Source organism: Columba livia, chromosome 14 (assembly GCF_036013475.1).
Source record: "Columba livia isolate bColLiv1 breed racing homer chromosome 14, bColLiv1.pat.W.v2, whole genome shotgun sequence".
NCBI lineage: Eukaryota > Metazoa > Chordata > Aves > Columbiformes > Columbidae > Columba > Columba livia.
In genome coordinates, this window is record NC_088615.1 from 17,915,678 (window position 1) to 17,943,101 (window position 27,424).

Sequence of the window (27,424 nt, forward strand, 5' to 3'; positions counted from 1 at the left end):
TGTCATCTGGGCAGGAACAACCCCAGGTTCCAGTATAAATTGGGGAATGACTTATTAGAGAGCAGTGTAGGGGAAAGGGACCTGGGAGTCCTGGTGGACAGCAGGATGACCATGAGCCAGCACTGTGCCCTTGTGGCCAGGAAGGCCAATGGTACCTGGGGTGGATTAGAAGGGGGGTGGTCAGTAGGTCAGAGAGGTTCTCCTTCCCCTCTATTCTGCCCTGGGGAGACCACACCTGGAATATTGTGTTCAGTTCTGGGACTCTCAGTTCCAGAAGGACAGGGAACTGCTGGAGAGAGTCCAGTGCAGGGCAACAAAGATGATTAAGGGAGTGGAGCATCTCCCGTGTGAGGGAAGGCGGAGGGAGCTGGGGCTCTGGAGCTTGGAGAAGAGGAGGCTGAGGGGTGACCTTATTAATGTTGACAAATATATAAAGGGTGAGTGCCACAAGAACAGAGCCAGGCTCTTCTTGGTGACAACCAACGGTAGGACAAGGGGTAATGGGTTCAAACTGTAACACAAGACGTTCCACTTAAATTTGAGAAGAAATTTCTTCTCAGTAAGGGTAACAGAACACTGGAACAGGCTGCCCAGGGGTGTTGTAGAATATTCTATTCTGGAGACATTCAAAACCCGCCTGGACACATTCCTGTTTAGCCTCATCTAAGTGTTATGACTCTGGCAGGGGGATTGGACTGGATGAGCTTTTGAGGTCACTTCCAATCCCTAACATTCTGTGATTCCTGCGCCTCCTTCCTGTTTCTCCCGGGTTTTCCTGCGTTATATGGATCAGAAGTGCTGATTTATGTGTCTATGAAGGAATGGAAGTAGGAAGAGTATTACCCCATTCCATTCAGAGTACGAAGTGGGTGTTGGCACTTCCATCAGCAGTCACAGGTTCAGGTTCAGCTGAGAGCTTATGTTGTCTGAAATGTCAGTAACAGTGAGTGGTGGATCCTGACTCTATAATGAGATCCACTAATCCTTCACTAATTCTACACAGTGAGGTAACGAAAACAGGGTTGACACTTGGTGCTGGAAATTTTTTTCCTTCCTGATCGCTTTTTCCCAAAGTTATGTACTTGAACCTGGTTGACAGCTAACAAAACCCACTTTGTTTAATGCTGCTTTGGTGTTGGACTCCCAAGGGAATGTACGTGTGACTCCTTGAATGGAGAAGTTACAGATTATTCCTTTGCTTCTGCCGTGTACCCTCACATCTTTTGAGGGCCATTCCAGGAATTGTGCTTTTAGACTAATGGGAAGGCCTCATAACAGTCTACACATCACCCTGAGAAAGATTCTGTGTTACAGAACACTACCATTTAAAATAAAAAAATTCCCATGTGCTAGAAATAACAGATCAAAAGGAGGACTCTGCCTTTCTTCCGGTTGTAGATAGAGGAAAACGAAAAGCTCCTCTGGAGAAGAGCCGACGCAGGAGATCACTCACCCCTGGAGGGAAGCGATGTCTCCGTGGCCACTGTCCCGTGGCCGCGAGCTGTGAGTGGGACAGGCCGGACGGGCAGCGCTGGGCAGCGCTCGGTGACTGCAGTGCCACGAGGAGGCTGCGGGCGCCGCTGTTGACCGAGGAGGAGCGAGAGGAAGGCCGGAGCGCTGCAGGCAGCCCCGCCCGCTGCTGCCCGGCTCGCTCGCTCGCTCGCTGGCTGGCTCGGCGGCCGGGCGATCTGCGAGTGTCCCCGCGGTGCGGAGCCGTGCTGCGGCGAGGCGGAGGGGCCGGTGGCAGCTGCCGGGAGCGGCGAAAAGAGGCCGGAGCCAGAGCTGTTGTTGGTGCGTTGCCGGCGAAGCTGCGGCAGAAATGTGGGCGGCGGGGAGGCGCTGGGGTCGGCGGGAGCGAGCCCTGCTGTGGGGCGTGCTGGTGGCGGCGTGGGAGGCGGCGTGGGGACAGCTGCACTACTCGGTTCCCGAGGAGATGCCCAAAGGCTCGTTCGTGGGAGACGTGGCCAAGGACCTGGGGCTGCAGCTGCCAGCGCTCACCGACCCCGGCGTCCGCATTATCTCCGAAAGTAGGACGCCGTATTTCGCCCTGCACGGAAAGACGGGACATTTAGTGACGGCGGAGAGGATAGACAGAGAGCAGCTGTGCCGAGTGCTGGAGAAGTGCATGCTGCGATGTGGGGTGATAGTGGAGGGTGAAATGCAGGTTTACGGAATCGAAGTGGAGATCACGGACGTTAACGACAACTCCCCCAGTTTCCGAGAGGCAGAAACAGAACTGAGAATAAGCGAGGCGACAGCCCCGGGGTGGCGTTTTCCCCTCGCCGAGGCTCACGACCCAGATTCAGGACCGAATTCTGTGCAGAGCTACGAGCTAAGCGGCGACGAGCACTTCTCGCTGGCCGTGCTGACGGGCCCCGGCGGGGATCAGCGTCTCGAGCTGGTGCTGGCGAAGGCGCTGGACCGGGAGGAGGAGGCGTTTCACGAGCTGATGCTGAGGGCGAGCGACGGCGGCGAGCCGGCGCGGACGGGCACGGCGCGGATCCGCGTGGCGGTGCTGGACGCCAACGACAACGCGCCCGTGTTCAGCCAGGCGGAGTACACGGTGCGTGTGCCGGAGGACGTGCCCGTGGGCTCCACCCTCGTCACCGTCACGGCCACCGATGCCGACGAGGGACTTAACGGGCACGTGAAGTACAGTTTCCATAAAATTTCAGGTCGGGCATCCGAAATTTTCCACCTGAACTCTGAGACAGGAGAAATATCCCTTGAGGATGACATGGACTTCGAAGAATTATCGTCACATGAACTGGAGGTGCAGGCGCGCGACGGAGGAGACCATTCTGATACGGCTAAAGTCGCGATCACCGTGACAGACGTCAACGACAACGAGCCTCAGATATCGATACAGTCGGTACAGAGTACGATCTCTGAAGACGCTCCGCCGGGGACGGTAGTGGCCCTCCTGCAAGTGAAGGACCGGGACTCGGGGCCGAACGGCGAGGTGCGGTGCAGCATCGGCGACAGCGTCCCCTTCCGTCTGGAGAAGTCGTTTGATAATTACTACCGCCTGGTCACTGCTGAGGAGCTGGACCGGGAGCATGTGTCGGAGTACAACCTGACTGTACAGGCGGCGGACGGCGGGTCGCCGGCGCTGTGGAGCAGCGCGGTGCTGTGGCTGCGGGTGCTGGACGTGAACGACAACACGCCGGTGTTCGCGGAGGCGCGCTACAGCGCCCGCGTGCCCGAGAACAACGCGGCGGGCGCGCTGGTGCTGAGGGTGCGGGCGTGGGACGCGGACTGGGGACAGAACGCGCGCGTGCGGTACCGGCTGGGGGAGGGGCATGTCCGGGGCGCGCCGCTGTCATCCTACGTGTCGGTGGAGGCGGAGACGGGCGCGCTGTACGCTCTGCGCTCGTTCGACTACGAGGAGGTGCGCGAGGTGGGGCTGTGGGTGCGGGCGGAGGACGGCGGCGCGCCGGCGCTGAGCAGCAACGTGTCGGTGCGGCTGGTGATCGTGGACGAGAACGACAACGCGCCGCAGGTGCTGTACCCGCCGGCGGCGCCGCTCGCGGCGGGCGCGGGCTGGGCGGGCGTGGAGCTGGCGCCGCGCTCGGCCGAGCCCGGGGCGCTGGTGGCCAAGGTGGTGGCGGTGGACGCGGACGCGGGGCAGAACGCGTGGCTGTCGTACGAGCTGGCCAAGGCGACGGAGCCGGGGCTGTTCCGCGTGGGGCTGCACAGCGGCGAGGTGCGCACGGCGCGCTTCCCGCTGGCCCGCGACGCGGCGCGGCAGAGCCTGGTGGTGGTGGTGAAGGACCACGGGCGGCCGGCGCTGTCGGCCACGGCCACGCTGACGGTGGTGCTGGCCGAGAGCGTGGCCGAGCTGCTGGCCGAGCTGGGCAGCGCGGCATCGGCGGCGGCGCCGGGCGAGCCGGCCGGCAGCCTGACGCGCTGGCTGGTGCTGGCCGTGGCGGCCGTGTCCTGCCTCTTCCTCGCCTTCCTGCTGCTGCTGCTGGCGCTGCGCCTGCGGCGCTGGCGCCGCTCGCAGCTGCTGGCGGCAGACAGCGGCGCCTTGCGCGGCGTGCCGGCCTCGCACTTCGTGGGCATCGACGGCGTCCGCGCCTTCCTGCACTCCTACTCGCACGAGGTGTCGCTCACGGCCGACTCGCGCAAGAGCCAGCTCCGCTTCTCGGGCGCCAGCTGCTGCGACACCCTTCCCGCCCGCCCGCCGCCCGACGAGCCCGCGCCGCTGCTCGGGGAGGACCCCGCCGCTCCCCCGGTGAGTTCCAATGACCGCCCTTTCTCCGCGACGCTTCCCTCTGCTGCGTCTCTGCCCTTTCCCCGCCGCGTTCTGCTTCGTCCCGCCTAGGGAGGTTTGGTTAAAGGGAAGGCAAAGCTTCGCCAGGCAACGCGCTGTGTGCTGGTGACTCTTGGTCTGTTTACGTGAACCTTTCATCGTTGATAAGGGCTGCAGCTGGTGTGGGAGGCAGGAAGAGTGGGGCTGCTGCTGGCTTGAGTTTTGTTAGCGCAGGGCTTTATGTTTTCATTATGTCGTCACTATTGTCACATGCTGACTCAGTCTTTTCCTGCAGGGCAGCTACTCCTTTTATCTTTAGAACCTTGATGTTTCTTTTCTGAAGTGTAGTGTGGATACAGTGTATCTTCATGTCATCAGAGAGATGTGAAAAATATATGTGAAGTCCATGATCTGAGCCTGCTTCACTTTATATAGAAATGGTCTGGGCAGTGGGCTCTTTGATGACATGTACCTGCTAATTATATGGACAAAACAATATAGTGCAAGTTGTGAAGGCATGGAGACGGCTCATGGGAGCTGTTCAGGGGGGCCTCCTAAAGGTAACAACAGATACGACTTGTTGCTTTCCCATTTCAATACCCTTCTGCAGTATGTTGCAACGTGAGTTTCTTCTTCCCAAGTCAGTTTGGCCTAAGACATGTCATTTCAGCTGTGTTGGGAGCCCTGGGAAGTTCCTCATGTGTGTTTGCAGGTTGTTGTGGTGTAAATAAAAGCTTAAGTATGTAGTAATTAAAAAATATATGTGTTAATAGTTTAACTATGTATTAATTATAAATGCTAGAGCCAAATGATTATGCATCCCCTACTAAATACCTGCGTTATGTATCTTCTCTAAAAGCCATAATCTGGAAGCGTATGTTCTGATCCTTTCTGCAGGTATTACCTTGTTGTCTTGCTCATTGTAATGATCTGAATGTGAACCTTGGTCTCTCTGTGTGGAAGATCCCATCATCTGTTACCTTTTCCTTACTGTCCTGTATATGTCTTTCATGTTTACAGATGTAAAGAGGAGGACTTCCATAGACACGTTTCCTTAAAATGTTACTGGAGGAAATGCTCTTGCTTGTCACATATGCATGCTGAGAAGTCAAATACTATCTATAGTTAGGATAAGTTGTCTGTAGAACTTGTCTTTGAGTGAAGTCCATCTGATGCTCATTGACAATGATTCGAGCTGTGAAATGTTTGAGGAGACTGTTGTGTGTGATGAGGTACTGGTGGAGACCTGGCTTGTGTTTTGATGAATCCTGGCGTTTATTTCTGGTGTTCCAAAACTGTGCCTGAACGTGTAATCTTTTTCAATATCACTGGCTTCTTGTGGCTTTATCACTGTGCTTTTTATTTGCATGATGTTCCCTGTGAAAAGTATTTAAAGGCTTGTCTTGCTTCTTGTGATGAGGTAAAGGTTGGCCTCTGTGTGTCTGATCATGCACCTGAGAAAAAATGCCCTTGCTTGTCACATACACATGGTGAGAAGTCAGTACAAGATCAGCAAGAGACTGGCCTGGAAGCAAAAGAAGAGAGGGTTGTGTGCTCCATCTGTCTGGGCAGTGCTTTAATGTCATGCCTAGTGCCAAGGCCTCTGCCACCTCTTTGCCCACATTCTGAAAGGAGATGACAATCTTCTGACAAATTTGTCTGCAGGTAATAGCCACGGAAGTGCAAATATGACTCTGGGTTACTATTTCTAGTAATTTCTATGTGAAACATAGTTTTTCCACATATATGTACTTATGAGACTGAGATGTCAATTTTTCTCCTCATTCTGTTCAGCTTTTCCCAGCCTTGACCATCCTTCAGCTGTTATTAATGCCTCTACTCCAATGAAGTAATGTGTGGAAAGTACTGATTTTATGTACTGTCATGTCTAGTACAGCTTTTCCTGTGAATGGTAATCATTGGACATAGAGCCAAACATTTCAATAACAGTTGCAGAGTCACATCTCTTCCAAATTTCCCATATGCATGATGGTGTTTTGAGATGATACCGATGACTGAGCCTTTAACTGAGCTACATGTTGCATATGCCCTTCACAGCATTTTATGTGTCTTGAAATGAGTGTGATGAGCAGAGAAGACTTAATGCATTTATCCATGTTGTGGTACATGGTCTCAATCAGGAAAAGTTGTATGTGCAACATTTCAATGATATTCGTCTGCAAAGTTATCCTTCTTGTTTTGCGGTACTGGAGCATGCTGAAGCATTTGGTCTGCACAGACAGGGCAGGTGGAAGATCTCACTGTGCTATAGTTTGTAATGTCTAAAAGGGAGGTGTAAATGTTTCATTTCTCCTAGTTGTTCAACAGGGCCCATAGTTGTGCTCCTCTGCATTTTCCTTTTCTTATTGTCCAAATAAATGTCTTGAAGAACTGTGGCTATGGTCTTTAGTGCAAACTCCTGTGTGATCCTCCCATGTACTTTTTGGCAACTAGATCTCAGGGTGCTCAATCTGAAGGGGAAGGTCACGTCTGTTCCAGTTGTCTGAGTGCAAGTACAGTTCTCATGCTCACCTTCTCTCTGCTGCTTCTCTGCCCTTTCCCCACTGTGTTCTGCATACTGTGTAGAGACATTCGGTTACAGGGAATGCAAAGCCTCGTTCAGTAATGCACTGTGTGCTGGTGGCTCTTGCTCTAGGGAGTTTAACAAAGGATTGTTGCTCACTCTTACAGCTTGTGTGGGTGATAGGAGAAGTGGGGCTCTGTTGGCTTGAGTTTCATTTGCCAGGGGCTTTTTAATTACATGCCAGGTCATTTCTCATTTTGTCACCTGAGACATATCATACCATTTTTCCTGACACTATTAACTTTTCCAAATTGATGTGTGCTATTTGCTATTCGCAAATGAAAGTTTGCCTAAGTAGCATGGTCAGATGTCTTCCTGACAGCACATGTGCTTGAGAAGGATGGGAGTGTCTTGAAATGGAACATTAAGGCCCCCACGTAGAACTGAGCTGCCCATCATTTCTGCTTTTCTCAGCCTTCCTGTGTCTCCATGATAATGTGGATAAGAAACAAAATGTCACTGTATTGGTTCATGTTGCCATGTTTTTGCAGGAGATGGAGGAATGGTCTGGGCAACAAGTGTTCCCTTGTCAATGTCTGCCTGTTAAGAAGATGAAAGGGAATTGTAAAAGTTGTGACTATTTGAGGAAGTCTCTGAGTGTCTGTGTGTGAAGGGGTACTGGAGAAAATGGGAGATGTTTTTTGCTGATTCCGTCTTTTAAGTCTGACTTATTTCAAATGGAGCTGGATGTGCTTGCACTTGAAAATACACTGTAGTCATTACCAATTAAACAAGTATATCTAGTCAGTAATTGCTAACAAGAATATACAAGCAGTGGACCAGTACTGAGTCAGTCTGCTCCTTAAACAGAGTGATTTGAGTGAGTTTCTCTCCTTGCGGTTTGAACATATTGGAACATGCATGATTAGTTAAGTTTGTTTAACATATGTCTTAAGACTGTTAGATAGAGTGTTCCTTAGATGAACTTTGTTCATTATAAGCTCATTATCATACTAAAAATGACATCCACACATGAGAAGACCTGTGCCCAAGTAAAGACCCTAACCCATGTGCATGTGAAATACAAGAAAATGTTTGTCTCACCATTTGTATATTACCATGCAATCCTGGAAAGAGGGTGTAAATGTGGGGAGGTCTAACCAAAATCAAAAGTATAAATTGCATAAGTACTGAGAAGAAGGTGTGATAGCATGGTGGTTTTATCATTTAGCACTAGACATTGTGCATTCTCATAATAAAGTGATATCTTGACTCTGCAGAGAGACAGGACTGGTGGAAGAGTTCACCATAGTATAGTTTGAAATATCTAAACAGGTATAAATGTTCATTTTCTCCAAGTCGTTAAATGGGGCCCATAGTTGAGCTTCAGTTCATTTTCCTTTTTTATTGTCCAAATAAATGACTTGGAGAACTGTGGCTATGGTCTTTGGTGTAAACTCCTGTGTGATCCTCCCATGTAATTTTTACCAACTAGAAAACCTTCTCATGTACCTACTACAATTTAAATAACCTGAATGTTAACCTATGATTCCTTTGCTTCTCTAGGTTTCTGATTCTTCCTTATTTTTCCTCATATCCCAAAACTGTGCCACATTTTAGCTGATAGTCCTTAAAAAGAAAGATCTGTTGAAATGATCAGGCTGGGGCAGCAGTTTCCACCCACACCTTGAAGATGTTCAGCTGCCAAGACAAAGACTTTGATAGTCCACTGTTTTCCCAAAACGTCGCTGAATGAAATGCAGATTCACCTGTTGACAACATATAGGCAAAAGTCAGATATTTTCCACTGTGTAACCAAAGGCTGTGAATGCAGGGCAAGCAGGATGGCAGACTGAGTTCCAACCAGGAAAATAGGTGGACCAATAAGGTCTTGGCTGGACAATAGTTTGATTTCATGCCTGTTGCCAATCCCTGTGCCTTCCATGCTGTGTTTCTAGATTCCCTGTCTTGAAAGGCAATGGTAGTCCTCTGATAATAAAATATTTGAGTGTCTGTACCTAGAATTATGGCACATGGATAGAACAGGTTATGATTCCTGTGTGAAATCTGATTTATCCATCTCTGTCTCCCTGTAGTTTTGCAATGTAGAGTTTCTTCATATTTATAGTTAGACTTTCTTCAGGACTTTGTTTCCTGGAAGGTTGTGGTTCATTTTTCCCATTTCTGAACAGTGCTTTTTGCATTTGAAAGTGTGAGTTTTGTTTTGCAGCAATACTTCCTTCCATCACCTAAGACAGAATTGTAGTTTCTAAGAAAAGGAAGAAAAAGGAAAAGCATAATCTGCTGTAGTTACTCGGGAGACTGAGTTTGAGAATGATGCCTATTATAAGGTACATACACTTATGGCTTCATAATTGTGGAAGATGAGCAGGTCAGACACTGTAAAACCGTTACTAAGAGCTGATGAATATTTCTATTGCCAACTAGAAACACTTCTTGTGTAGCTACTACAGTTGACATAATTGGAAATATTAAGCTACAAGTCCTTCACTTCTCTAGTTCTCCCATTCCTTTCATGTTTCTTCTCATGTTCCAAAACTGCGCCTCGGTTTGCTGATAGTCTTTAAAGAAGAGAGCTGTTAAAATTATCAGGTTGGGGGAGCAATTTTCACCCATAACTTGAGAGTGTTCAGCCGCCAAGACAAAGGCTTTGATAGTCCACTTTTCCCCCAAAATGTCACTGAATTATATGCTCATTCACCTGTGGCTGACATAGAGGCAAAAGCTGGATATTGTCCACAGTGCAACCAAAGGCTGCGGATGCAGAGCAAGGAGGGTGAGATGCTGGATTCCAACCAGGAAAATTGGTGAGTCACTATGGTTTTGGCTAAGCAATGGTTTGATTTCATTCCTGTGCCATTGATGCTGTGTTGCTGGATTCCCTGTCCTGAAAGGCAATGGTAATCCTCCAATAATAAACTATTTGAGCATAAGTATGTACCTAGAATTATGATGCATGTGTCAAACAGCTTATTATTCCTATGTGAAACCTTTGCAATGTAGAGTTTCTTCATAGTTGTAAATATATTTTTTCAGGCTTTTGTTTCCTGGAAGGTTGTGGTTAATTTTCCCCATTTCTGGACATTTAAACTTACAGCTTCATATTTGTGGGAGGTGAGGAGGCCACATGGTATTAAAAATTACTGAGAGATGGTGAGTTTTTTGTACTATGTAGGCCAGAGCAAGTCTTCAGGGTTGCACTTGTAGCTTTAGAGGTTAACAACTTCTGGCTGCTCTCAGGGATGAATTTCCATGTCTGCAGTGAAGACTGAAATGTCCTCACAGAGAGTTTCTCTGACAACACTTTCCTATCAATGCTTTCTTGAGTTGCTTCTCTGATTTTGCTCTTTTTCCTTCCCTCCTATGTATGTAGGTTTAGGTGTAAGTTGCAGTGTGTTCTCATTTGTCAATCCATTGTGGTTTAGTGCATCGTGGTACAGCAAGTGTGAAAAGAAGGAGATGTGAGCGTACCTTTTTGTTCTGTTCTTTGGTACGGAGAGTGGATGAAAGCATAACCTCAAGTCACATCTCTGCAGAACAGTGCATATGATAAAAGAGAGGTGATTGTCCCTAAGCCATTAATTTGCAATCTCTGTTGGATAACTGCTCTTCTTTTATTTTGGCCATTTATCATTCATGTGCTTTAGAATGCTTTAGAATCCTTCTGCTTCTCCTCAGAATGGTGGTGAGCAGACAAATGTACTAAATCTCCCTTCTTGGTGTGATGGCATTACCCCTCCATGATATGTTTTTGCCAGTTATGGGCTCAGAAGCAAACTTCTAAGTTGTGAAGGGTTGGTGCAATTATTTGGGGGAGATCTGTTGACAGGAGTGAAGCATAGAAAAAGAGATGGTCACTTCCCTGTTCATCGTAGTTACTCCCTTAGGTGCACAGTTGTGGTACCATGCAATCTGAATTCCTTCTGATCAATATGTTTGGCCTAAGAAATGTTATTCCACCTGATCTGTTCATTTCAGTATGTTTATATCTACTTTTCCCTTGCTTGTTGCATGAGCTACATGTTGACCTCAGGGTGTCTGATCAAATGGGAAATGGGGTTCCTGTACACACCTTTGGTGTTTACAGCTGTAGAGAGAAAGGCTTTTATAGACATAAGTGTGCTTCCAGAAACACACTTGTCTCTAGTGAAAGAAAGCAAAACCATCTGTCCTGTAGTCCTTAAAGCACTGAGTGGCAACCCAGCCCAGGCAAGGTTTCCATAAACAAACTGGGAGTCAGTGACAGAACCTATGCAGGGTGACCCCTCATGGTACTCCAAAACATGCTGATTGCTAAACTGGAGAGCTATGGGACTGTTAGATGGAGAAGGAACTGGCTGGATGGCCACATGCAAAGAATTGTAGTCCATGACTCAAATCCAAATGAAAACCAGTAATAATGTGGTGTTCCTCAAGGGTCCATACTGGGACTAGTACTGTGTAGTATCTTGATCAGTGACACAGAGAATGGGCCTGAGTGCACCTTCAGCACATTTGCAGACATCACCAAGCTGAGTTGATTTGTTCAAAGGAAGTGATGTCATCCAGAGGGACCTTCACAGACTTGAGAAGTGAGTTCTTTTGAAGTGCAAGGTCCTACACCTGGGGTGGGACAATCCTCAGTTCCAATACAGACTGGGGGATTGGAACAGCATTGCAGAGAAGGACTTGGGGGTACTTGTGGAAGACAAATGGGACATTGGCAATGTCCACCTGAAGTACTGCATCCATCCCTAGGGCATACAGAACAAAACCCACCTGGGTCCAGAGCAGGGTCAGAAAAATCATTAAAGGCTGAAAGAGTTGAGGTGGGTCAGTCTAGAGAAGAAAAGTGTCTGTGGAGATCTTATGGTGTCCTTTTGATATATAAAGGGGGCTTGTAAGAAAGATAGAGAGTTTTTAGCAGGGCCTGTTTTGACAGCACAAGTGACAACAGTTTTAAACCAAAAGAGCAGAGGTTTCAATTGAACATGATGAACTGTTTTACCGTAAGGTTTGCAAGACACATGAACAAGTTACACAGAGAAGTTATGGATGCGTCATAATTGGAAGGGTTCAAGGTCAGGTTGGACGACGCTTTGATCAACCCAGTCCTTTGATGGATGTCCCCACCATGGTAGAAGGGTTGGACTAGATGATCTTTAAAGTTCTCTTCACACTCAAACCATTCTATGACTGTGAAACAGGCAACGTCTTGACCCTTTCTCATTGTCAGCCCCATTAGTATGGAGAAGGAGCTTTGTGAATCAGAAAAAAAAATAGGAAGATTATTCTGCTGTCTCAGCATTGAACTCTACACATTACCTCCACAGTGATATAGTTCTCAGTGTAATTTTTCTTCTCCCTAAAATAAAACTCAACAATGGGAGAAAAGTCAGAGACTTACATAAGCAAAAGGAAGAAACACACAGAAGATGGAAACCCTTTGCAGGCATTGTGTTGAAGGATCCAAATCACTTTTGCTTCATACTGTTTCTAATCCTCTATCAGTTACCCGAACATGAGTTATTTCTTTCTCGGTATTCGTCCTAGGTAATGAAAACAAATTCAAAATACCTGACAGAGTGCTAAAAATCTCTTCCCTACATATACGATTGTATTTTGATCTTACAGTCCCATCTTGATTTTGTTTAGAGAAGCTGTGCTGCGAATATTTACAGATGGCGATTCATTGCGGCTCAAGGAGAGGACATATAAGCACTTGACAGCGTCTATCACTTCGAAATACCTTTAGATTCGCAGCAAGCGAGAGCTTCTGCACTTCCTGATTTTAATGAAACAGAGACTCCGAAAACGGCTGAAGGCACGATACCCCGTTGAGAACCACGGGTCCCCGGGAGCTCAGGCATCAGGCGGCTGCGGTGGCGTCGCGGCGCCTCCGGGTGCCGCTGTTGGCCGAGGCGGAGCGGCACTGGAGCCGGAGCCGTAGCCGGATTCGCCGCAGCGTCCTGCCCCCGCAGGCTGCTCACTCGCCCGGCGCCGGCCACAGCGGCAGCGGCACGGGCAGCAGCGGTGAGAGGCGGCGCGGACTGGGGACCAGCGCCCACATCGCTCGCTGCCCTCCGGCGGCCCCTGCGCCGTTTGCGGAGAGGGGCTAGAAGGAGGTAGGGCTGCGGCAGGAGGGAGAAGCGCGGCGAGCGCTGCCGAGAATGGCGGGCGGACAGAGGCGAGCAGGCGGGCCAGTGCTGCTGCCCGCATTGCTGCTGGGATTGTGCTGGCGGGCGGCGGCGGAGCGGCTCCGTTACACCATCCCCGAGGAGCTGGGCAGAGGTTCGCTGGTGGGGCCGCTGGCGAGGGACCTGGGGCTGAGCCCGGCGGAACTACCGGCACGCAAGCTCCGATTGGCGACTGCCACGAAAAGGCAGCTACAATACTTCACGGTGAGCGGGCAGAACGGGAACCTGTACATGAGCGAGAGGCTGGACCGGGAGGAGATGTGCGGCGAGGCGGCATCCTGCTCAGTCAGCTTCGAGGCGCTGGTGCAGAACCCACTCAATGTTTTCCATGTCGAGGTGGCCATTCAGGACGTCAACGACAACGCCCCGCGCTTCTTGCGAGACAATTTCCAGCTGGAGATCAACGAGCTGACATCTCCTGGTGCTCGCTTTGCCTTGGGCATGGCAGAAGACCCGGACGTGGGCAGCAACTCGCTGCAGGGCTACGAGCTGGAGGCCAACGGGTACTTCGCGGTGGAGGTGAAGGAGAGTCCGGACGGCAGCAAGTTCGCGGAGCTGGTGCTGCGCCGCGCGCTGGACCGGGAGCGCGAGCCGAGCCTGCGTCTGGTGCTGACGGCGCTGGACGGCGGTGACCCGCCCCGGAGCGGCACCGCCCAGCTCTGCATCAACGTCACCGACGCCAACGATAACGCGCCCGTGTTCGCGCAGGACCGGTACCGCGCGACCCTGCTGGAGGACGCGCCGCCGGGGTCGACGGTGGTGATCGTCTCCGCCTCTGATGCGGATGCCGGGACGAACGCCCGCATCACATACAGGTTCGGGAAAATGCCGGCCAAGGTGCTTCAGAAGTTCGTGGTGGACGCGGAGAGCGGGATGATCACACTGAAAGAAACGTTGGACTTCGAGGACACGCGAGGCTACACGCTGTTGGTGGAGGTGAAGGACGGGGGAGGCCTGCTTGCGCACTGCGAAGTGGAGGTGGAGGTACTGGACGTCAACGACAATGCGCCCGACGTGATACTGACATCGGTATCTAGCCCGGTGCCCGAGGACGCGCCGGCCGGCACGGTGGTGGCCCTCCTGAACGTGGACGATCCGGACTCCGGGGAGAACGGGGAGGTGTTGTGCGAGCTGTCGGGCGAGTCGCCGCTGTCGCTCGTGTCGTCGTCGGGCGGCTCGTACAAAGTGGTGACGGCGAGCACACTGGACCGGGAGCAGGCGGCCGAGCACCGCGTAACGGTGGTGGCCAGGGACCGGGGCCGGCCGTCGCTGTCGAGCAGCACGGCGCTGGTGCTGGAGGTGTCAGACGTGAACGACAACGCGCCGGTGTTCGAGGAGGCCGCCTACAGCGCCTACGTGGCGGAGAACAACGCGGCGGGCGCGCCGGTGCTGCGCGTGCTCGCGCGGGACGCGGATGCGGGCGCCAACGGTCGCGTGAGCTACTGGCTGTCGGGCGGCAGCGCGGACGCGGCGGCGTACGTGTCGGTGGAGGCGCGGAGCGGCGCGCTGTACGCGCAGCGCTCCTTCGACTACGAGCAGTGCCGCGAGTTCGCCGTGGTCGTGCGGGCGCAGGACGGCGGGGAGCCGGCGCGGAGCTCGACGGCGACGGTGCGCGTCTTCGTGCTGGACCGCAACGACAACGCGCCGCGGGTGCTCTGGCCGGCGCCGGAAGCGAGAGAGAGTGTGCCGGGGTCGGCGCCGGCGTTGGAGCCGTTCGAGGTGGTGCCGCGTTCGGCCGAGGCCGGGTACCTGGTGGCCAAGGTGGTGGCGGTGGACGCGGACGCGGGGCGCAACGCGTGGCTATCGTACGAGCTGGTGCAGGCGGCGGAGCCGGCGCTGTTCCGCGTGGGGCTGCACAGCGGCGAGGTGCGCACGGCGCGGGCCGTGTCGGAGAGGGACGCGGCCAAGCAGCGGCTGGTGGCCGTGGTGAAGGACCACGGGCAGCCGGCGCTGTCGGCCACGGCCACGCTGCACGTGGTGCTGGCCGAGAGCTTGCAGGAGGCGCTGCCGGGGCTGAGCGAGCGGGCGGCGGGCGCCGACTCGGCGGCGGAGCTGCAGTTCTACCTGGTGCTGGCGCTGGCGCTGCTGTCCGCGCTGTTCCTGCTGAGCGTGGCGCTGGCCGTGCTGGCGCGGCTGCGCCGGGCCGGGCCGCCCGCCGTCCTGCGCTGCCTGGGTGCGCAGCGCTTGTCCGTGGCCGGCGCCGCCTTCCCGGCCGACTTCTGCGAGGGCACCTTGCCCTACTCCTACAACCTGTGCGTGGCGCCGGGCCGCGCCGTGGCCGAGGCCGCTTGGCTGCCGCCGCCGCTGCCCAGCCTGCCCGCGGAGGAGCTTCTGGGCGGGGAGCCCAGCGGGAAGAGAAGCCCGAACAGCAGCGCCGGCGCGGGAGAGCCGCCCGATGACCCCGACGCCCCTCAGGTCTGTAAGCCCGCGCTCTCTCGGTATTTTAGTTGAAGTATTCTGAACCTTCTTCCCTGTTCTCCTGGCTTTTCGGGGAGTGGTGAGAATAGGGAGTACTAGTCCACATCTTCCTTGTAAAAATGACTGATCGGGGTGTAGTAGTCGTAGCTTACATGTAATGGCGTCATTTACTGTTTCTTAAATTGTCGCAGATTCAGGTTCAGGAAAGAGGTGTTGACTACAATTCTGATATGAGTTCGTAAAGGGATAAATAAATGGTGTCACTTGATGAGATACGTGATGGACTTCTCCCTCGTGTTACACATGTTTTCTTCCTCAACATTTTTTTCCCAAACTGATATACTTGAACTTGCTTGATAACTTGATGCAAGACCCGTGTCTTCCTAAAGGAAAGCGGGAATCGGAGTCCGAGCAGCAGCGCCAGCGCGGGAGAGCCGCCCGGCGACCCCGACGCACCACAGGTCTGTAAGCCCGCGTTCTTTCGCTGTTTTCCCTTGAGCTTTTCTTAATTTTCGTCCCGTTTCCCTGGGTTTTCCCGAGTAGTGTGAATGGGGAGTACAGTCCTTGTCTTCGTGAAGAAGTGAAATATCGGGGTATTCGTCTCTCACTTACAGCAAGCATCTCGTGGCGTCGCTTTTTGTTTCTTCGGTGTTTACAGCTTCGGGTTCAGCTGAGAGGTGTTGATTGAAACGTTTATATTGGGTAGTCACGCTTTAAATTAATGATCCTGCATGATGAAAAACCTGGTGGACGGTTTGTTTTTGAGAATTGTTTCCATCCTCATTACCTTGAACATGGTTTGTGTAGTTTATGTTATGCAGCTGTATTTGTCTCCTGCACTGTTGTTCACTTTATCTGTAGCTGCATCAACAGTTAGTGCAATTCAATTGCACTCGTCCAGTTAACAGGCGTGTAAGAAGAAGTTGGACACAATCAGTTTGTCGTATGGTTGCAATGACTCTCCATTGGGTAATGCGAGATACAGAATAGGTACGGGAGCCAAGGCAGATGTATGTGCTATTCTTCTTGCTGTACTCGCACTGCCATTTCCACTGCATGTTTAGGAGAGCAGTGGTTCTGGCAAAGTGATGGGGTGGAAATTTTCGATCGTCTTCCGTACGAAGTGAAGTATTTAAAGAAGAGTTCCTGCTACTTGGGCTCATGAGCCTTATATATCTTGTTCTCCGGGGCTGTGACTATCACATTTTGTATTTCAGAACCAGTTTTCTTTTGCTGTCCCTGTATCAGCCATTCAAACATAACCACTAGAAGCATTCATGGCGGGAATTATGGTTTTGTACAAATATGAAAAGACCGTAATATTCGGCACCTTAAAATAAGATCAAATATTTTACTTTTTATATTTAACATAATTAACAAGTTACTTTCCCCACGTAGAAGAAATAACACTTTATTCAGTACCATAACATAACAATATTGTGTCATATAATAGTACTGTGTTCAGTTTTGGGCCTCTCACTACAGTAAAGACATTAATGTGCTGAAGCACATCCAAAGAAGAGCAACGAAGCTGGTAACGGGTCTGGCGCACAGGTCTGCTGAAGAACAGCTGAGGAAACTTGGGTTGTTTAGCTTAGAGAAAATGAAACTGAGGGAAGATCATATCGTTCTCTACGACTACCTGAAAGGAGGTTGTAGCGTCTCTTTTTCCGAAGTACAAGAGCTAGGAAAAGAGTAAATACCCCAAGGTTTGCCAGGGGAGGTTTAGATTGGATATTAGGAAAAAATTATTCACTGAGGAGTGTGCTCAGGCATTGGTACAGGCTGCCCAGGGAAGTGCTGGAGTCACCATCTCTGGATATATTAAAAAGACGTGTAGATGTGCTGATTAGGGACGTGGTTTAGTGGTGGATCTGGCAGTATTAGGTTAATGATTGGACATAACCATTGAAAAAGCACAACCGTTGAAAAGCATGGCTTAGAGAAAACCCGATAAGGAAATCGCAGGTGTCTATTTAAGGGAGTATCTTCATTGCTGCTATTCATTGGGGAATGGGGGAACTAATGGGGCTGTATGACTAATTTTTGATCTGCAGAATGAGTGAGAGAAACATAACGCAAGCACGACTGCTACAAAAATCTGTGCAACTCGTGGAAGTTGCACAGTTGATTTTGTGCTACTGCGATAAGACTGCTAATATTCTACACGTCATGCTACCTTACATAAATGGCACAGATGCGATTTTCCCGTGCGGTTGAAATAACATAACCACAGGACGTCTCATATTTCCTCCTTGTAATCACATCGAGGATCAAAGAATATCTCGTCTGGAGAAAACCCGAACCGTGAGATCACCGCTGGAGAAAAAATCAATGTCACCGTGGCCACTGACCCGTGGTCGCTGGCTGTGGGTGAGACAGGCCGGACGGACAGCGCTGGGCAGCGCTCGGTGGCTGCAGTGCCGGGAGGAGGCTGCGGGCGCCGCTGTTGACCGAGGAGGAGCGAGAGGAAAGCCGGAGCGCTGCAGGCAGCCCCGCCCGCTGCGGCCCGGCTCGCTCGCTCCCTCGCTCGTTCTCTCGGCGGCCGGGCGGTCTGCGAGCGTCCCTGCGGTGCGGAGCCGTGCTGCAGCGAGGCGGAGGGACCGGCGGCGGCGGCCGTGAGCGGTGAACAGGGATCGGTAGCAGGAGACGGCGGCGCGGCGTTGCCGTTGTTGGTGCGTTGCCGGCGGGGCCGCGGCGAAGATGTGGGCGACGGGGAGGCTCTGGGGCTGTCGGGAGCGAGCCCTGCTGTGGAGCGTGCTGGTGGCGGCGTGGGAGGCGGCGTGGGGGCAGCTGCGCTACTCGGTTCCCGAGGAGCTGCCGAAGGGCTCGTTCGTGGGTGACGTGGCCAAGGACCTGGGGCTGCAGCTGCCGGCGCTCAGCGACAGCGGCGTCCGCGTTGTCTCCGAAGGCAGGACGCCGTATTTCGCCCTGAACGGAAAGACGGGACATTTAGTGACGGCGGAAAGAATAGACAGAGAGCAGCTGTGCCGGCTGGTGGAGAAATGCTTGCTTCGCTGTGAGGTGATATTAGAGGGAGACATGCAAGTTTACGAAATAGAAGTGGAAATCACGGACATTAACGACAACGCCCCCAGCTTCAAGAACATTGAACTGGAAGAGAAAATTAGCGAGATGACAGCCCCGGGCTCGCGGTTTCCCCTGGCCGAGGCTCTTGACCCGGACTCGGGCCTGAATTCCCTGCAGAGCTACGAGCTAAGCGGCGACGAGCACTTCTCGCTGGCCGTGCAGACGGGTCCCGGCGGGGATCAGCGTCCCGAGCTGGTGCTGGCGAAGGCGCTGGACCGGGAGGAGGCGGCGTTTCACGAGCTGATGCTGAGGGCGAGCGACGGCGGCGAGCCGGCGCGGACGGGCACGGCGCGAATCCGCGTGGAGGTGCTGGACGCCAACGACAATACGCCCGTGTTCAGCCAGGCGGAGTACACGGTGCGCGTGCCCGAGGACGTGCCCGTGGGCTCCACCCTCGTCATCGTCACGGCCACCGACCCCGATGAGGGGCTCAACGGGTATGTGAAGTACTCCTTGAAGAAGGCGATGGACTTGTCCTCGGAGATTTTCCATCTGGACGTTGAGACGGGAGCGATCACGCTGGTACGAAGCTTGGACTTCGAGGAAGGCGACTCGTACGAAATGGACGTACAGGCACGAGACGGCGGGGGCCTTTCCGACACGGCAAGGGTCGCCATCACCGTGACTGACATCAACGACAACGCGCCCGAGGTTTCCGTGAGGTCGGCACTGAGAGAGATCTCTGAGGACGCTCCGTCAGGAACGGTGGTGGCCCTGCTGCACGTGCAAGACCGGGACTCGGGAGCGAACGGAGAGGTGTGGTGCTCGCTGGACGGCGACGTCCCGTTCCGACTGCACAGCTCGCGGGGCAGCTACTACAGCGTGGTGACGGCTCGCGAGCTAGACCGGGAGCAGGTCTCGGAGTACAACGTGACGGTGCGGGCGGCGGACGGCGGGTCGCCGGCGCTGTGGAGCAGCGCGGTGCTGTGGCTACGGGTGCTGGACGTGAACGACAACGCGCCGGTGTTCGCGGAGGCGCGCTACAGCGCCCGCGTACCCGAAAACAACGCGGCGGGCGCGCTGGTGCTGAGGGTGCGGGCGTGGGACGCGGACTGGGGGCAGAACGCGCGCGTGCGGTACCGGCTGGGGGAGGGGCGTGTGCGGGGCGCGCCGCTGTCGTCGTACGTGTCGGTGGAGGCGGAGACGGGCGCGCTGTACGCGCTGCGCTCGTTCGACTACGAGGAGGTGCGCGAGGTGGGGCTGTGGGTGCGGGCGGAGGACGGCGGCGCGCCGGCGCTGAGCAGCAACGTGTCGGTGCGGCTGGTGATCGTGGACGAGAACGACAACGCGCCGCAGGTGCTGTACCCGCCGGCGGCGCCGCTCGCGGCGGGCGCGGGCTGGGCGGGCGTGGAGCTGGCGCCGCGCTCGGCCGAGCCCGGGGCGCTGGTGGCCAAGGTGGTGGCGGTGGACGCGGACGCGGGGCAGAACGCGTGGCTGTCGTACGAGCTAGCCAAGTCGACGGAGCCGGGGCTGTTCCGCGTGGGGCTGCACAGCGGCGAGGTGCGCACGGCGCGCTTCCCGCTGGCCCGCGACGCGGCGCGGCAGAGCCTGGTGGTGGTGGTGAAGGATCACGGGCGGCCGGCGCTGTCGGCCACGGCCACGCTGACGGTGGTGCTGGCCGAGAGCGTGGCCGAGCTGCTGGCCGAGCTGGGCAGCGCGGCATCGGCGGCGGCGCCTGGCGAGCCGGCCGGCAGCCTGACGCGCTGGCTGGTGCTGGCCGTGGCGGCCGTGTCCTGCCTCTTCCTCGCCTTCCTGCTGCTGCTGCTGACGCTGCGCCTGCGGCGCTGGCGCCGCTCGCAGCTGCTGGCGGCGGGCAGCGGCGCCTTGCGCGGCGTGCCGGCCTCGCACTTCGTGGGCATCGACGGCGTCCGCGCCTTCCTGCACTCCTATTCGCACGAGGTGTCGCTCACGGCCGACTCGCGCAAGAGCCAGCTCCGCTTCTCGGGCGCCAGCTGCTGCGACACCCTCCCGGCCCGCCCGCCGCCCGACGAGCCCGCGCCGCTGCTCGGGGAGGACCCCGCCGCTCCCCCGGTGAGTTCCAATGACCGCCCTTTCTCCGTGACGCTTTCCTCTGCTGCTGCTCTGCCCTTTCACTGCTGCGTTCTGCTGTGTCCTGCCTAGGGAGGTTTTGCCTTCAGGGAAATCAAAACTTCGTTCGGCAACGTGCTGTGTTCTGGTGGTTCTTGCTCTAGAGAGATGAACGTGGGATCGTTACTCAGGAGAGGAGAAGGAGGCAGGAGAAGTGGGGCTGCTGTTGGCTTGAGTTTCGTTTGTGTAGGACTTTGGTTTTTTTATCACATTGTCACTGTGTTATGCGTTTTTTCACTGACCCAGTCTGCTGTACGACCAATGTATCTTGATGTTTCTTTTGAGAAGTGTAGTGACCAGACCATGTCCCGGTGGCTTTTGTTCCGGGGAGGTGAACGCGTGATCGTTGCTCAGCGTTACAGTTCGTGTGGGAGGCAGGAGAACTGGGGCTGCTGTTATCTTGAATTTTGTTAGAGCTGGGCTTTCTGTCTCTAGTAGGCATCAGGTCATTTCTCATTTTGTCTCCTGACGTGTCATACCGTTTTTCCTGACATTTTTAGCTCTTCTGAACAATCGTATTGCGTTAGTAGCAAATTGAAGTTTGCGTTATTAGCACGGTCATCTGTCTTCCCAACAGCACACGTGGTTGAGTAGGATGAAAGTGTCTTGAAACGGCACATAAGCCCCCCGTGTAGAACTGCTAATCGTTTCAGTTTTCCTCAGCCTTTTTGTTTCTCTATGATAATGTGGATGAGAAACGAAACGTTTCCTTTTTGTTCCATATTGCCATGTTTTTCAGTGGGTGGAGGAATGGGCTGGCAACAAGTGGTCCCTTGTTCATGTCTGCTTGCTTGTTATAAGAGTGGAAGGGAATTTTAGACTCTGCAATGTGAGTTCCATCTTCACAAAAAAGCTTGGCTAGAATACATGTTACTCCAGCTGTACTAGGAGCCCTGGGAGGTTCTTCATTTGTGTTGTCATATTGTCATCAGTTCTTAACTAACAGCTTAATTCGGGGCTTATGACAAACGTCATAATGGGAGCTTTGGGAAGAGCAAACTGTGTATTCACTACCTACTAAATACCTGAACTATGTACCTACTCTAAGTGCCATAATGAAGGAAAGTATGCTGTGATCCCTTCCTTTCAGCAAGTGTTAACTTACCTTACTTGTTGTAATGATCTGAAGGTGGGTCTTTGTCTCTGGTTATGTGTCGATGCTCTGTGTATTTTTCATTCCACGGGTCTATTGCTGGCCTTTTGAAGGTGTCTTGTTTTTGGTTATCATAGTGGTCAGATTCTAACTGAACAAGTTGTGGTTTCATAATTTTGTTTTCTTTTTGCAGTTATTGAGCATACACATGCTATGATTCCTTCACTTGTGCAAGTTTCCGTTCTTGCCTTGTTTGTTGTCCAGGTCTAGAGCTGGGTCTCATTGTGGCTGGTAACCCTGAAAACATTAGAAGATCTATTAAATTATTGAGCAGGGGGAGCAGTTTCCATATCTCCAATGAGTTCACCTGTCAGGACAAAGACTTTGATATATTTCTGTTTCCCGAAAATATCACTGAATGACATGTCTCCCACCTGTGGCTGCCATGCAGTCAAATACTGGATGTGGTCCATGGTGCAACTACAAGCTGTGAATGCAGAGCAAGGAGGGTGTGAGGATGGATTCCAACCAGGAAAATTGGTGGGGCAGTGTGGTTTCGGCTGAGCAAAGATTTGATTTCATGTCTGGTGCTAAGGCCTGTACCGTGTTTGCTGTGATTCCGGATTCCTTGTCCTGAGAGGCAATGGTAGTTCTCTACTTTTTGGTGTTTATGCAATAGCTGTGCATGTAGAATGATGATACATGGGTAGCACAGCTTATACTTCCTATGTAATATCCCCTTTATTCACCTCTGTCTCCCTGGATCATCGTGGTGTAGAGTTCATTCATAGTTGTAATTTGACTTTCTTTCAGGCCTTTGTTTCCTGGAAGTTGTGATTAGTTTTCCCCATATCTGGTGAGTGCTTTCGCATTTGAGAGTGTGAGCGTTGTTTTGCAGCAAATACTTCCTTCAACCACCTCAGACAGAGTTGTGAGGAAGATGAAGCTGAATCTAAAAGATAATCTATTCTACTTTCTCAGAAGACTGAGCTCGAGAACGATGCCCATGATAAGGTGATTACACATATGGCATCCTGTCTGTGGGAGATGAGTAGGCCACATATTAGAAGAACTGCTGAGAGCTGATGACTATTTCTTACAATGAAATCCCCAACAATGTAGTCCAGGAGGCTTCACTTGCAGCCTGAGGCCTCAGTGACATCCAGGTGCTCTCAAGGATGAATTTAAATTCCTGTAGTGAAGTCTTATAAGTCCTGCCAGTGAGTTTGTCTCACTACACTTTCTGGTGTAATGATTCCTTGCATTGCTTGTTTGATTAATGTTTTTGTTTTTCTGTTCCTGGTCTCCTATATATTTAGATTTACTTGTGACTATCAACATAGCTTCATCTAGCTATGTCATGAATCCATGTCTCTTGCTCTTGCTACAGTGAATGTGAAAGGCAGGAGATGTGAGATCACCTTTATTTTCTGTTATTGTAAACACGACTTAGCAGAAGTCACATCTCTGAGGAGCTGTGTGTGTGATAAAAGAGGGGAGAGATTCTCCCTACGCCGTTAGTATGATGACCCAGCCTCTGTTGGGTGACCACTCCTCTTTTACTATGGCCATTTATCCTCCATGTGGTTTAGAACATTTTTGTTTCTCCTCAGAATGGTAGTGAGCAGAGAAATGTACCTGCCTTCTTGGTGTGATCGTAGTGTGTTATAGAAGAACAGATGGTCGTTTCCTTGCTTGTCATGTTTAACACAAGCATGGGCCTAATGGTGTACCATTCAATTTGAGTGGCTTCTGCTCAATAACTTTATCCTAAGAAATGGTATTCCATCTGATTCCATTCACTTTTGTATATTTCTAACTGTTCCCTTACTTGTTGTCATGAGCTACAACTTGACCCCAAGGTGTCTGATCAAATGGGGAAGGTCACATCTGTTTTAGATGTCTGAGTGCAGGTGCAATTCCTGTACACACCTTCTCTCTGATGCTTCTCTGCCTTTTCCCTGCCATATTCTGCATCCTGGAGGTTTGGTTATGGAGAAGGCAAAGCTTCATTCAGCAACGCACTGTGTCCTGGTGGCTTTTGGTCCAAGGAGGTGATTGTGGGACTGCTGCTCAGCATTACAGCTGGGGTGGGAGGCAGGAGAAGTGGAGCTACTGCTGACTTGAGTTTTGCTGCACTTATTCTTTTGTCACTTGGTTTTTCATTTTGTTCTCTAACGTGGGTTACTGTTTTTCCTGTCAGTATTATCCCTTCTGAATTGACGTCTTGCATTATTAGCAAATGGAAGATTACGTTTTTAGCAGGGGCACATGTCTTCCCAGCCACACATGTGCTTGAGTAGGGTCAGATTCTCTTGAAATGGAATGTTAATGGCCCCATGTATAACTTGCCTTGACAGGTTAATAATTTGTAATTTTATGCAGCTTTATTGCTTGTTTCATGTCATTACCTGCCTGTCCATATAATAGCACTTGATCTTATATTGTTTATTATCTATTATAGTTGAAAGTAGTGCATGAGAAAAAGAGTACTACATATTCTTAATAAAGGTACTGGTTAGAGAGGTTCTTTTCTTTTTCTGTGCTACTTACCAGGTAGTGAGCTGTGTTACTTATAAGGTGGGCCTTTTACAAATACAAAAATATTTATATCTTGAATGGCATGCTAGTTGAAATGTTTTTCTCAAGTCCATCTTTGCTTCACTTAGTTCTCATTCTTCCCTTGTAAGACAGCTTTTTCATTAAAATGTTGTTATTTAGGATGAATGTAAGCTATTATTGGAAATGCAAGGTAGAGTCATCTGTGCCTGTTTTGGGGTGGGTCTTGTACTTGTCTCATGTGTCAGAGTTCCTCACACAATCTGTTCCTCAGACAGAAGTGACAGCAGTGTCAATGTTGTGTACCAGAATGAAGTGTGTGTTTCCCACATTGGAGGGAAACTTCCTCAACTGGGATGCCATTCCCACATGTCCCTGCAAATTCCCTGTTGCTTGTGGGAATTTCCTTGGTTGAATCCAACTGAGCTCCAAGCATTCTGTTGAGGAAGAAGGTGGGAGGGGAGCAATTCCTTGCAATTCCTTGTTGCTGAGTGTTGAATTGTGAAATACATGTGTGCACATGACCACTGGTTGGTCACCTTGGTGGTGATCCACCACTGTGTTCTTCCAAAGACAGAGTGGAGTTGGAGAACTGGATGTTTCCAGACCAAATGTTCTTCTTATAGACTCTATAAACCTTTTATTTGGCCTTCAAACTATGGGTGAAGTGTTATAAAGAAGAGAGTGTTGTCACAGTTTCTGCTGGGGGGCATTACAAACAGCATGGCACTTCATGAAAGGTCAAGATATTTGTGCTGTGAAGGGTTATTAATTTGTGCTTTTTATGTCAGCTTACAGCTTATTTGGTATTGCTGTCTCTCGTATAGCAGTGCTTGATCTTTCAATGCTAAGTATTTAAAATTGGTGCAAATGATTTGTGAGGAAGAGAGTAGCAAGCATTCCTAACAGTGTTACTGGTTAGAAAGGTTGTTTTATCCTTCTGTGCTCCTTACCAGCCAGTGAGAACATTTGGAGTCTTACTGCACACAGAAGGATTTTGTGAGGACAAACTTGCTGACCACGAGACGCCTGTTCACACAGAGCACCTTGTGGCCTCTTCAGTCGATGCAATCTCCAATGCATCATCACTCTCCTGTGTGTACTTTTCATTTGCTTTACTGTTCATCATAATGTCTTTTACAGAGAGGTGTAGTTAGAGGAGGTCTGTAGCCAAGTATGTAGCGACAGTATGTCCTAATGCTGACAAAATGTTTGTTTCTTACCGGGTAGAATTACTCACAGGTTTGCACTATTAGATATATACAGGTATTTTCATTGTGAATGGCTTATTAATTCAAGATTTTAATACAATTCTGTTGTTTGTTGCTTTATTTATCACTATTATCTTACAACACTATTGTCTTGTTTTGATTTACTGTTAATTATTTGAAATGCATGTAAGCAGCACCTTAGTAGTGCAACCACAAAATTTCTGAGGAAGGACGAGATTGTTCATAAATACCTGTTCAGCATGGGTGTATGGGAATTGTGGAAGAATGGCAAGGAAGAGAATTGTAAATAAGCTCAAGCAACTGTGACTGGAGTAGAGAAAAAAAACTCATAAATTCACACATTGTTTTACGGATCTTATGTGCTCGACAAGTAGACCATCTCTGTTAGATAACATAGGCATGTGAGAAACTCTAAGGCACCTTACTCTTATGCCTGTGATTTCTGCTTTCTTGTGAGAAAGAGCAGAACACAGAAGACTGCACCTGCTTGGAGCCTTGAAATACAGGCCCAGTGATCTACCAGGGCTGAATTCTGTAGTGCCTGTGTCTGTGCTTGTGTCTTTAGATGCTAGGACCTTAGATGCTGTTTTGGAGAACCCTGGTAGAGGGTTAACTAGAATAAATTTGCTCTTCACAGTTGCATTCATGGCCTTTGGTTGTTCTTGCAATCTGCCTATGCTGGCTCACACAATGGGTAAGTGACCCTCTTTTCTGTCTCTCCATCTGAGGTAGACTGTGACTACTTTGTGCGAATAGCCTTGTTGCTGATGAAAAGCCTGTTTTCACAGCCATGTTATGTCTGTGCAATAATTTACACTGCTACAGTGGAAGAAGCTTGTGAAGGAGAAACTGAGTCCTGTAGGCCATGTCTTTGTATATTTCGAGGGAGCAGCAAGAGTGTCATAATGAGGAAATGAGTTACCACCAGGAACCTCTGAATGGGCACAGTAGTCATCCATGGAGTCATCTCTTGTTTGGATCAACCAGAGTTTAGGGAAGTCTACTGTACCTGTAGTTTCCAAATTCATGGTCTCTCTAGAACTTGAAACAATGCAGCTGTTCTTAATGTGCCCTGCTGTCTCCATGGCCATGAACCAAGATTTGCTGGTTTTCAAGAGACTCTTGCATTCTGTGATTTCCTTTGGTTGTTGAGAAGAGGTGGTCTTGGAGTACAAAGAGCTACTGAGGAGGATCAAGTACTTTTCATACGTGGTGAAAGGTTTTATCCTTGCCATTTTCTGATGACCCCACACCTGGAGTGTTCTTTGTATTATGGGTGCAAATCGCTGTCTTGGTGTCATAAGCAAACTGCCTTCTCTAGTGCTGCCCTTCTGACTGGTAATTGTAGTATGCTGGGCACGTGGGAACCTTTCTGCTGCACCTCCATGTTACTAGATGTGCATAATTACCTTGTTCCCTAAAGGAGGTAATTTTGAAGAAATGCTTTAAGACGTAGGTCTGTATTTTTCTTTCTACAAGAGCTTCTCCTCTGAAGTACGCTACAGCTACTGCTACTCACAGCTCGTACAATTGAAATAAAAGAGTTGGAAAGATGAGTGGCAGCAAGAGCAGAAGCTGTTGATATATGTCGGACATTTACTGCACAGTGCACCTGTGCTCTGCTGTATGAAATCTGCTCACTCCTCCACCGCTCGGGAACACGTTCCACCGCCAGACTCTTCACTTCCACGGTGAACAGAGCTGCCTGGTTCGCCTTGCCAGGGATATGAGCAAACTCGCCAAATTGAAAGCCGAATCTCGCTTTTCAGTAGCCGATGGCACCGACTCGCGGCAGCAGCTGAGAGCGCGGCTCAGAGCGCAGGGAATGAAGCCCCGGCCGGCATGAGGCGGCTGCGGTGGCGTCGCGGCGCCTCCGGGTGCCGCTGTTGGCCGAGGCAGAGCGGCGCTGGAGCCGGAGCCGCAGCCGGATTCGCAGCCGGATCCGCCGCAGCGTCCTGCCCCCGCAGG

At 51.2% G+C, this 27,424-nt stretch overlaps 2 protein-coding genes across 16 annotated transcripts in view; both read left to right on the top strand.

Moving 5' to 3' along the window:
* LOC102091799 (protocadherin gamma-A4) overlaps positions 1-27,424 on the top strand; it is a 223,708-nt gene that overhangs the window by 108,855 nt on the left and 87,429 nt on the right. The window contains exons 1-2 of one of the 15 annotated variants that reach the window (XM_065030267.1): positions 12,768-15,391; positions 15,784-15,855. The exons of 12 other annotated variants lie outside the window; for them this stretch is intronic. In XM_065030267.1, coding sequence (XP_064886339.1) covers positions 12,950-15,391; positions 15,784-15,855 — 2,514 coding nt within the window. In that variant the 5' untranslated portion in view covers positions 12,768-12,949. Of the gene's footprint in view, positions 1-1,728; positions 4,238-12,767; positions 15,392-15,783; positions 15,856-27,424 lie in introns of those variants that run through there. 2 more of the 15 variants (XM_065030288.1, XM_065030275.1) reach the window with 2 other exon arrangements.
* Positions 15,954-27,279, top strand: LOC135575454 (protocadherin gamma-A12-like). The gene has a single exon (XM_065030303.1). It carries the CDS (start codon positions 18,098-18,100, stop codon positions 20,603-20,605), a length of 2,508 nt encoding a protein of 835 aa, XP_064886375.1. The 5' UTR covers positions 15,954-18,097; the 3' UTR covers positions 20,606-27,279.

Excerpts from the sequence above, each read along its gene's own strand:
- LOC135575454 (XM_065030303.1), top strand. The coding sequence starts at position 18,098 with ATGTGGGCGACGGGGAGGCTCTGGGGCTGTCGGGAGCGAGCCCTGCTG.